Below are 11427 nucleotides of genomic sequence, written 5' to 3' on the forward strand. Positions count from 1 at the left end.
ATCTCTGATGTATACCCCTTGTCTTGATCATTAAAATAAGATCAGATTTTTTAACAGATGAATTGCACCCAATTACTCCACCAAAGCATCAGATTAAAACTCGATAACATAGCATTGTATTTTAGTTTTATATTGAGTTTAGATATGGAGGATTTACTACAGTCTGAAAAATATGTTTATCTGTTCTGTTGAGCATTTCTATCTTAAATCTTTGAGAAAGCCGAATAACTACCTCAGAGTGTATTTCCTTATTATTTTTTCCATGCTCTCTTTGGTACATTTAAATTTCTCATTTGCTAGATTTAAGTTACAAATTTAAGTCTTGTTTTATCTGTTGGACAATCGATTTATGCATTTTATAATTGATTTGATAACATTGTATATACATATATATTTTTTGCAAAGGAAACATCGCCTTTTTATACCATTATGTTATAATTTACTAACTTTTATACAACTAATATTCCTGATGACATTATACAATTTCTTAACGGCATTATCGTATACTCAATTGTGTTCAGTTTATTATATATCTTTGTATACATTTGTTCCTTGTTACTTTATATATTTTAACACTAGCAATTTTTTTATTTTAATAAAAAAAAATTAACATTTCTCCCTGTTCTCTGTTGGTATATATGTATATAATAAAATTGAGAATGGAAATGGGGAATGTGTCGAAGAGACAACAACCCGACCGTAGAAAAGACAACAGCAGAAGGTCACCAACAGGTCTTCAATGCAGCGAGAAATTTCCGCACCCGGAGACGTCCTTCAGCTGGCCCCTAAACAAATATATATACTATTTTATTGATAATGAACGCCATACTTAACTCCAAATGTACACAAGAAACTAAAATTAAGAATGATACAAGACGTTCAAAGGCCAGAGGCTCCTGACTTGGGACAGGCGCAAAAATGCGGCAGGGTTAAACATGTTTATGAGATCTCAACCCTCCCCTATACATCTTGCCATTGTAGAAAGGTAAACGCATAACAATACGCACATTAAAATTCAGTTCAAGAGAAGTCCGAGTCTGATGTCACAGGATGTAACCAAAGAAAATACACAAAATGACAATATTACATAAATAACAACAGACTACTAGCAGTTAACTGCCATTCAGCTCCAAACTTCAATTAAACTGATTGAAAGATTATGTCTTCATCATATGAATATTAGGCACAATCCTTCCCGTTAGGGGTTTAGTATCATACCATCATGACATATATGAGAAGAAGATAACCCGCGTCATGCCAACAACTGGTTTTTAAATAAATGTGTTTAGTTCCGATGCAAAGACCCTATAAGTGAATCAATATTAACGCCAAAATATGCAATCTTTAATTACCTGACAACAATATCGTAACTATATTCCTTCTTAAATAAACTTTTTTTAGCTTTTGAGGTGAATACTGATATGTTTGTGCTTTATAAAGAATATTTCCATAAAAAAATAAATATACTTGTTCTGAGAAAAAGACCGCATTCTGCCATTCACACATAGTATGTTGAAGTAGTTTAATTTCGAATTGTTGCTAAGTTGTATCCGTCTTAAAATAATTTAGTATAAAGGCTATCAAAGAGAGAAAAGAGCTTACAGAAGAAATTCTAAATATATTTCCACATAAAATCACTTATATCGCGCGATCGTGTAACTCTCCTTAGAAATTACTAATCAGTTGCTATATTTTTATAGTCCTTGTTTTTATGCATACTTGACAGTCAGCTTTTGAAGAAGTATGTTATAAAAGAAGAGGCAAATCATAACTATAAGACAAAAAACTGTTTCCAAAAGATAACGACAAATTAAAATGGTAGACTGAAAACTTATGATGGAACATCATCTTTATAAGTCGCAGCTGTTATTAAACTGTTTGTTTCTATGTATGTTGGTGTTGCACTTCAGTGTTTCTGTTGTTTCGTTGTTTTCCTCTTATAGTTAGTTGATGGGTTTCCCTCGGTTTGTGTTGCTAACCCGGATTCGTTTTTTCTCGATCGATTTATGACTTTGGAACAGCTGCATACTTCTGTTGCCTTTATTTGCGATAAATTTTCAAACTCTCCGTAGATAAATTTAAAAATTATTCGGAAACTTTGGCTCAAACATTTTCATGCAAAGTTGACATTAAGTGGGTTTGTCTTTTATTCCTCTTAGGTCAATGTGTGTCATATTGTTCTTTAAGTGTTTATGTTCTTTTACATCCCTGCTTTCAAACTGTTGGTTTCGTTCATTTTTTATGAAGATGATTCCAGAAAAGTAGTTTGTACGAAACCCATTTACTAAGTGCACAGTTTCTAGCAATTAGTCGATAATACTGCTGGTGAACTGTTAAACTCTGAGGTTTTTATTTAGAAATTGTCGAGAGCCTTACGCTTCAACTCCTTCTGCGGGAAGGTGGAAACAAACAAAATCTAGCCACCTTTTTTAAAATTTCTAAAAAGTTAATATATTTGAATTCTATATATCTAGGGCAAGCTCTGTCTTTAAATATTTCCACAAACACAGGTGTGACTGCACTCAGAAAAGATTTGTGGTGTCAATACAGAAGTTATAGTCAAATGTTTTTGATGAACTTACATTTTGTTTTGTGTACAGTTGAAGCATACGACAATATTAGCATTTCATTGTTGAATTTTAATACAAGTCATTATCATTGCCTGTTTGAACAATACATTAACAAAAAACAACATTGAAAATCATACCTTTATCGGCTGCCTACGAGGTCCGAACTTTGGGAACATCCATGATACACTGCGCGAGTTCGTTCATTTATTTTTTGGTAGTTGATTGTATTGTATTGAAAATAGAATATCAGCAAATATTGAATGTCTTAATTAGAAGTTTATTAACCAATCAGTTCAAGTTGAAAGCTGGTAGTTTGAAGCAAACAGTTTGGAAGTTTTTATGATAATTGCAAGCTACCGGGTTGCTCTGAAACTGTAATTCCTCACGGCAATGGTTGCAGTCCCTCGAATAGATGGCTTGTGGTTGTCAGTTTACTGTGATACAAAACCCTGGTGTATCGGAGACTATGTGTCCCAGGAGCAAGGTGTCTCGGAGACTATGGCTCTGTTGTTTCAGGAAGTTGTGGTGGTTTTAAAGCTTCTTCTCTGTTCTAGTTTCAATGATTAAGGAGTTTTGAAGTTCTTGTTTTAGACTACTTTTTGATAAAAATTTAAGTTAGTTGTAAATCAATGAAACGGAACCAAGAGAGAGGCTTGGATAAAGATGCTGCAATAATTTGTTTTTCTAATTTGCCAAGGAAAATATTGGCGTAAGACGGTGCCATTTTCGTTCCCATCGCTGTCCCGTTAATTTGAAGGTAATGATCACCATTAAAGGTGAAATTGTTGCATTTCAGGACCAGAGTCAGCAGCTGGACTAAACATTCAGTAGGTGGTTCTAAAATGTTGCGAGAGTCCCATATTTCCCTACAAGATTGTATGCCGTCATCATGAGGTATGTTGGTATACAATGAGGTGACATCTAAAGTGACAAGGAGAGTTTCCGGAGGAAGAGGGTGCATGGATTCCATTTTACGAAGATAATCTGTAGTGTCTTGAATGTGGGAAGGAAGATTTTCTACATGAGATCTTAAATGAAAATCGACGAATTCCGAGATATTCTCAGTCGGATGGCCGTTTGCAGATACAATGGGTCTACCAGGGTTGTTAACCTTGTGTATTTTGGGAAGAAGATACAATCGACCAGGCTTGGCATTCTCTGGTTTTAAATAACCAATTGTACCTGCATCTATGTGACCGTCATCGTACATGGTTTGTAACGCAGTGATAATTTTGGAGCTAAACTCGGAAGTAGGGTCATAGTCTAGCTTCTTATAATATCTCTCATCGAAGAACTGACGCACTGCTTCCGCAATGTAGTTAGCTTTGTCCATTATCACAACGGCACTGCCCTTGTCTGCTGGTTTTATCACAATATCATCCCGGTTTCTCAGCGATTGTATGGATTTTTTCTAGTCAGGAGATGTGTTATAAAATGACGATTACTTTTTGCTAGCTAGATGAACAACATCCGATTTTATTTTTTCGATAACATCTGCCAGTGTAGCAGATTTACTAGGTTTTGAAATCCATGAATTCTTCTTTTTAAAATAAGGGATTCTGATTTCTTTCTCCGAGTCAAACGTGCCTGAGTCTTCCTCATTTTCCACCTCTTTATCCTTGTTACCAAAATATTCTTTGATTCTGAGGGTTCTGGCAAAGTTGTCAAGATCATCTCCCAGTTTCATGTTTTCTATGTTACTTGGAGTAGGGCAAAAATTCGAACCCTTAGACAAGACTTTAGTTTCGTCCTCAGATAAAGAGACTGTGGATAAGTTGACAACCGTGTTGTTGGGATTGGTCGGAACTCGAATTTTTCATTGAAATCTACGATTTCGAGACTTTTTATTTGATTTTTTTAGAGGGTCTGATTATAGGGTGATTAATTTGCACACCATCACGTTTGAATTTGTTAATCTGTTTGACGTGGAGCTTGTGTTATGCAATACGGTTGATATCACCAAGACGTACTTGAATTTCGTCAACTTCAGGATCAGACAATTGTTCACGAGATCGGCAGTGCAAATTATCACGTAGTTTATATAAATAATTTACTTGATGAATTGCTTCTTGGCGTGAAAGATCCATCAGACTAAACGAACTGTTGTGTAGAATGCTATTCCATCTATGAAAAAATCTGTTTGACTTTTCTCCTGTTGTAATTGGGGAGACTTTTAAAACTAATCCTTTCGGAATAATTCCTTGATCAATGAATGTTTCTAAATTTGAAATCTGATGTTCTGTTTTGATAAAAGAGGGACGAAAGATACCAAAGGGACAGTCAAACTCATAAATCTAAAACAAACTGACAACGCCATGGCTAAAAATGAAAAAGACAAACAGAAAAACAATAGTACACATGACACAACATAGAAAACTAAAGAATAAACAACACGAACCCCACCAAAAAGTAGGGGTGATCTCAGGTGCTCCGGAAGGGTCAGCAGATCCTGCTCCACATGTGGCAGCCGTCGTGTTGCTTATGTAATTACAAATCCGGTAAATAGTCTAATTCGGTAGGTCACATTCATGAAAGGGAAGGGCATTGTAGTTACGACGTAAGGAACATATCCGATATCATTTGTGAAACGGTTATTCCATAACGGTCAACCAACTCGTGATGGCGTCCGTAAAATTTACGAAGGGATGATTTCAACTTAACCATTTGGAAATCTTGGTTTAATAGCTTCCTTGTGAGCAGTAACCCTCTATCAAGAAAATCATGATAGGAAATGCAAGCATTGGAATATCGTATCAATTGGGAGATATATACCCCGTATGCAGGTGCTGCTGGAATGTTGCTACTTAGAAATGGAAAGTTCTCAATTGGAAAGCTGAAATCATCTCTGATAATTTTGATAGTGGAAGATCTTTATTTCTTAAAATAAAATTGCAAATGCATGATGGAATATGCAGTAAGAAAATCGGATCGGGTGAACACACTCGATGCAGACTACCAAAAAAGGGAAAAATATAAAATGACTGAATAAATAGTCAACGATTAATTTTATATACATATTTAGATCCACTTTTCGTGTTGCTTATTCTTTAGTTTTCTATGTTGTGTCATGTGTACTATTGTTTTTATCTGTTTGGTTTTGTTTTCATTTTTAGCTATGGCATTGTCAGTTTATTTTGCATTTATGAGTTTGACTGTCCCTCTGATATCTTTCGTCCCTCTTTTATAGTAAAACCTTTCTTGAGATAAAAGTAATCTCTATTTCAATCTCCACCTTCAATTTCAAGACAGACCTGATAAAACTTCACAATGATGAAAACAATTTTAATTTGATTCAATTTGCATAGATTGTATGCATTGATTTTATTTGTTTAATTTTTTTATTTTTATAAACTAAATTTGACAATTTGTGGTACCTAAATAAATGTTGCTCAATATTTACGGGAAAACATATACATTTCGATTTTTACTTCGATATAACATTGTTCGTAAAGGTCCTGCTATCATTTCTAACATAACTCTATGGAGTTATTTGCTTTCAGAACGATAGATCATTCTTTCGAAGAATTAACCCGGACGATACCATGCTTCAATTAAACATGCTCCAAGGCATAAAAGAGGGACGAAAGATACCAAAGGGACAGTAAAACTCATAAATCTAAAACAAACTGACAACGCCATGGCTAAAAATGAAAAAGACAAACAAACAACAGCACACACGACACAACATAGAAAACTAAAGAATAAACAACACGAACCCCACCAAAAAACTAGTGGTGATCTCAGGTACTCCGGAAGGGTAGGCAGATCCTGCTCCACATGCGGCACCCGTCGTGTTGCTTATGTGATAACAAAGCCGGTAAATAGTCATAACTAATTACCTATGTGAGGTCATTTTTTTTCTTGATAAAAATACAAACTATTATTTACTTAAAAATTTTAATCGTCTGATAGTTTTTTGTTGCCGATTTGGGAATTCATTTTTCAAAGTGTAATCTATGATTGATGTAAAAATAAAACATATCGTCATTGCCCGCATTTTAATTTTAGAAACAAATTTTGTGAAGTTTTGCTTATTTATCGCTACAATACAGAAATGATGAATTTGTATGTAAAACTTCCATAACACTTAATAAAAAAAAGCCAGATTTTACGTATTCGTGATTAAGCTTTGAAAATCTTATTGATTTGCACTGAATAGAAAATCATGCTGTGACCTACATGTATTGGTGTTCGTTTTCGTGTTACATGTACAAGAATGACGATTTCGTGCTCCCTATGTGTCAGTTCTGAACTTTTTTTTACATTTATGTATACCTTTTACTCTATCAAATGATTAACTAATAAAATACTCTTGTATTCTATTTAATTACACCCACATAACTCACAATTAGGTCGGGTAGGAGGTATAAATTTGTCATGATTATCGTTTTAAAAAATAAATGTAATTTTATTCAAAAGAAAACCATTCTGAATATTTCATTCGGTTCAATAAAAAATGTTGAAAAAATAATCACTCAGTGTCCTTCAGCGATAAAAATATCATTACAAATAGAAAAAAAACGCAAGGAGGTCTTTCTTTTTGCAATCCTGACAGCCGAGCTGTGTTCTACTGCCGGAAAACCCTTAATATTTGCACTATCTATAACTTCATCAATATCGGCCGGAAGGGTTTATTAAAGAATAAATAATGCATTTGTTTCTGGTTTTTGTTTGTAAGTAAACCGTACGGTGACCTATAGTTGTTAATGTCTGTGTCACTTTTGGGTTTTTGTAAATAGTTGTCTCATTGGCAATCATACCACATCTTTTTTATAATGTCTTTATATTTTAACCTATCAAAACATTTATACTGCAAGAATCGGGGAACACATAGGTGCCAAGCGGCCTTGTTCACTAGATCAACTAGACTATTATAAAAAGTAAACACACAAAAATTCCGAACCGGAAGGATAATTCAAATTGGAAAGTCCCTTATCGAAATTTCAACCAAAGATGAAGAACTGGATCTTCCATCACTGTAGTGGATACCTAAACTTTATAAGTGTCCTTACAAACAACGGTATATTGCTGGGTCTTCCAAGTGCTCGACGAAACCGCTTTCTGAATAAAACATCTATTTTATCAGCAATCAAAGACGAGCTTCAAAGTTATTGTGAAACTGCCTATTCTAGAGGTGGTGTGAATCATATGTGGATACTTAAAAATTCCAAAGATCTTTTAGAGTACATATCTAACTCTCTTTCATCTTGTAACAGTTTTAAAACTTTTGACTTTTCTAGTCTTTACACAAGTATTCAACATTCCAAACTAAAAGACAAATTGAAAGAGTTGGTATTGCTTTGCTTCATAAAAAAGAATGGCCAACGTAAATACAAGTATCTTGTCTCAGGGAGGGATAAATAGCAACATTCTAGCAGCACCTGCATACGGGGTATATATCTCCCAATTGATACGATATTCCCGTGCTTGCATTTCCTATCATGATTTTCTTGATAGAGGCTTAATCGAGGAAGCTTTTAAACTAAGAGTTCAAAATTGTAAAGTTGAAATCATCCCTCCGTAAATTTTACGGACGCCATCATGAGTTGGTTGACCGTTATGGAATAACCATTTCACAAATGATATCGGATATGTTCCTTACGTCGTAACTACAATGCCATTCCCTTTCATGAATGTGACCTACCGAATTAGACTATTTACCAGATTTGTTATCACATAAGCAACTCGACGGGTGCCACATGTGGAGCAGGATCTGCTGACCCATCCGGAGCACCGTGTTGTTTATTCTTTAGTTTTCTATGTTGTGTTATGTGTACTATTGTTTGTCTTTTTTCATTTTTAGCCATGTCGTTGTTAGTTTTTTTTAGATTTATGCGTTTGACTGTCCCTTTGGTATCTTCGTCCCTCTTTATTCAAATAAAAAAATGCTTAAACACATCAATCGAATGGAAAAATACGTGTCCGTGTTAGGTTTATATATGTTTGTGACAGTGGTTGTGTTATAACGACGAGTAGACAGAATACATTTATCACTTGATAGTGTCTGCATTATTTTAGTAACTTGCTAAAACTCGTCATCATTTCCAGCGGTTACAAGCTAAATATATGATAAGGGTACGTCTGTTTGTGTTTGAAAAATGATAATATTAATAAAAAATAAGATGCACAAAACGGATTCTTTTGCTTATTGATTACTTTTTTTTTCAAAAAACGAAGAAATGCTACGTTCTAGAAATGGAAATGTATATCAAACAGAAAAAGGTTACTACTCCGTTTGCATGTTTGAAATATAATGCAAGATATAACTTTACAACAAAAATCGATAGAAGTGTAAAATATGTTTCCAAATATTCTTGTTTTCATTATCATATTGCGTAGACCATATCATTGGACGTATAGTAGAACACTTATGTATATATTTTGTCTTCTATTTTGTTTGTCTTCAGCTTATCAAATTGTAGTGTCAGATAAATATGGCAAAAATTATCTTTGTAAGTACGTTACAAATGGTATAAAACAATTTTAGAGAAAGATGGATAAACAATTTGAGAAAATGGTGACGACACTTCAACAGAGTATAGACAATAAATAAAGTAATGGTATGTTTATATGTACATGAGTATGGTATAATAGTTGAAAATAAATAAAACAAAATTGAAGATAGAGCCTAAAGATTTGCTGGAAAAATAATGTAATAAGGTACAATCAATCAAAATCTTTGTTTTTCAAAAAATGCTTAAAGATGGAGATTTCTAATTTATTGTTTATCATTTTGTTTATACTTTATGTTCTTGAATAAATTATAAGCTTTTGGATAATCTGATTGAAAATCTGAAATCAAAATGTGTGTGATTCGTTCATAAAGATATGATAGAATATCAATGTTTAATTGAAAGGGAAAATTCCAAAACATCTTAATTGACTTCAGAGACCCTTGATGCCGTATTATGATGTTAACTACTGAACAATAATATTAAAATGGAGACGATCAGTACAGAAGTCGCATGATGTCAAAAAATAAATCTCTGAAATCATTAAAAACCGGATCTGTTTCACATGTCGCACTTTACATTGTGATGTTTTACCCATAGTCTTTTGAGTGGTGCATAATTTGTGTAATCATAAGAAGAAAGGCAAGTATATTACAGACCTTTTTTTATAAATTAAACTGAGAATGGAAAAGGGGAAATTGAATGTGTCAAAGAGACAACAACCCGACCATACAGCAGACAACAGCCGAAGGCCAACAATGGTTCTTCAATGCAGCGAGAGAACCTCCCTTATCCGGAGGCGTCTTTCAGCTGGCCTCTAAACAAATATGTATACTTGTTCAGTGATAATGGACGTCATACTTAACTCCGAGTAATACACAAAGAACTAAAATGAAAAATTATACAAGACTAACACAGGTCAGAGGCTCCTGACTAGGGACAGGCGCAAATTTGCAGCGGGGAAAACATGTTTTTTTGAGATCTCAACCCTCCCACTATACCTCTAGCCAATGTAGAAAAACACAAACGCCCAACAATACGCACAGTAAAACTCAAATGAAGAAAAGTCCGAGTCCAATGTCAGAATATGAAACAAAAAATAAAATAAACAAAATTACAATGTACATTTATATGTTTACAAATTCACTCGTGCAACCTGACCATTGGTGATTTCCATCCTTTAAAAAGATCATAAATACTAGGAGTCACCGATAAGTCTTATTTAGACAAAACGCGCGTCTGGCGTATCAAATTATTATCCTGGTACCTTTAATAACTATTTGTCCTTTTATTTATTTATTTTGCTGTGGCGTTGGCAATTTATTTTGGACTTATGAGGCTGGATATCCTTTTGGTATGGATTGCCTGTCTTTGTTTATTTTTCTTAGATTGTACGTACTGGTTTCCTTAAAAATAATGTTCTGAATTATTACGTTTTACCATCAGTATTTTTTATGTTTTTTGATAAACACTGCTGATTTTGTTTTATCCATTTTATAAAGGAAATGTTGATTTTCATGCCATTTTAAATGTTTAAATGAAACTAATCTTGCTTTTAAAAGGTAGTCAGGCATTTTAAAAACTTAATCACACCAAGATTATGTTCATATATCAAAAATCATTTTGAAATTGAAAACGAAACATTTAAGTACAGCTCTTTGTAAGAACCAGGCAGAGTGCGATACATGATGGTTTCAGATTTTATCTATAATTGGCCTAGTAGAAGCAGTTAATGAATATTGCTCAAAAAAAAAATTTAAGTGGGAAAATATGAGTGGTTGTCATGGTAACGGACACTCTATTTTTTGGTCGTTAAGCTTGGTAAAATCTTTCAAAAAACATCTAAATCACCACAATTCAGAGCCTGCTTATGAATAGAATCATGCATTTTTCATTAATGTTCAAATCTAACATTGATAGAACTTGGTTCAAGCTTCATTTTAGGGAAGATTGCATGTCAACCAAATTTGTAATTTTTTTGAATATTTTTAATGCATATTTTCAACATTTTTGAAATTGGGATTTTTTCGAAATTAACAAATTTTCTCTGGTGTTTTTCAAAAAAGTGCAAATGTGTACAGAGCAGTTAGCACTGTAGTTATGAAGTTTGGATACTACTTTACCAAATTGAATAGAAAAATGCGTGGGATTTTCTTCAGTTTTATCACCATAGCAACCGATTTTTTTCCTTGGAAACGGAGTTTTATTTGCAGAATATTGCAGTTTAAGAGCTTAAATGTCTTGGATTTTTTCATTACCGATAAAAAATACATAAAAACTTTCAATTACTATCATCAAGTGTTGTTGACTTCAATTGCTACCACAAAAACACATATTAACCATAGCAACATCCACTCTGAAACTGCATAAATAGAAATTTATGTAAAAAATACATAAATAGAGGG

General features: G+C 33.5%; 1 protein-coding gene across 1 annotated transcript; it reads right to left on the reverse strand.

Moving 5' to 3' along the window:
• Positions 1-3180: 3180 nt before the first annotated feature.
• LOC139492730 (uncharacterized) lies at positions 3181-3903 on the reverse strand. Its single transcript, XM_071280883.1, has one exon. The coding sequence runs from the start codon at positions 3901-3903 to the stop codon at positions 3181-3183; it is 723 nt and encodes a 240-aa protein (XP_071136984.1).
• Positions 3904-11427: the final 7524 nt, after the last annotated feature.

The sequence above is a fragment of the Mytilus edulis genome, chromosome 10 (assembly GCF_963676685.1).
Source record: "Mytilus edulis chromosome 10, xbMytEdul2.2, whole genome shotgun sequence".
Taxonomy (NCBI): Eukaryota; Metazoa; Mollusca; class Bivalvia; order Mytilida; family Mytilidae; genus Mytilus; species Mytilus edulis.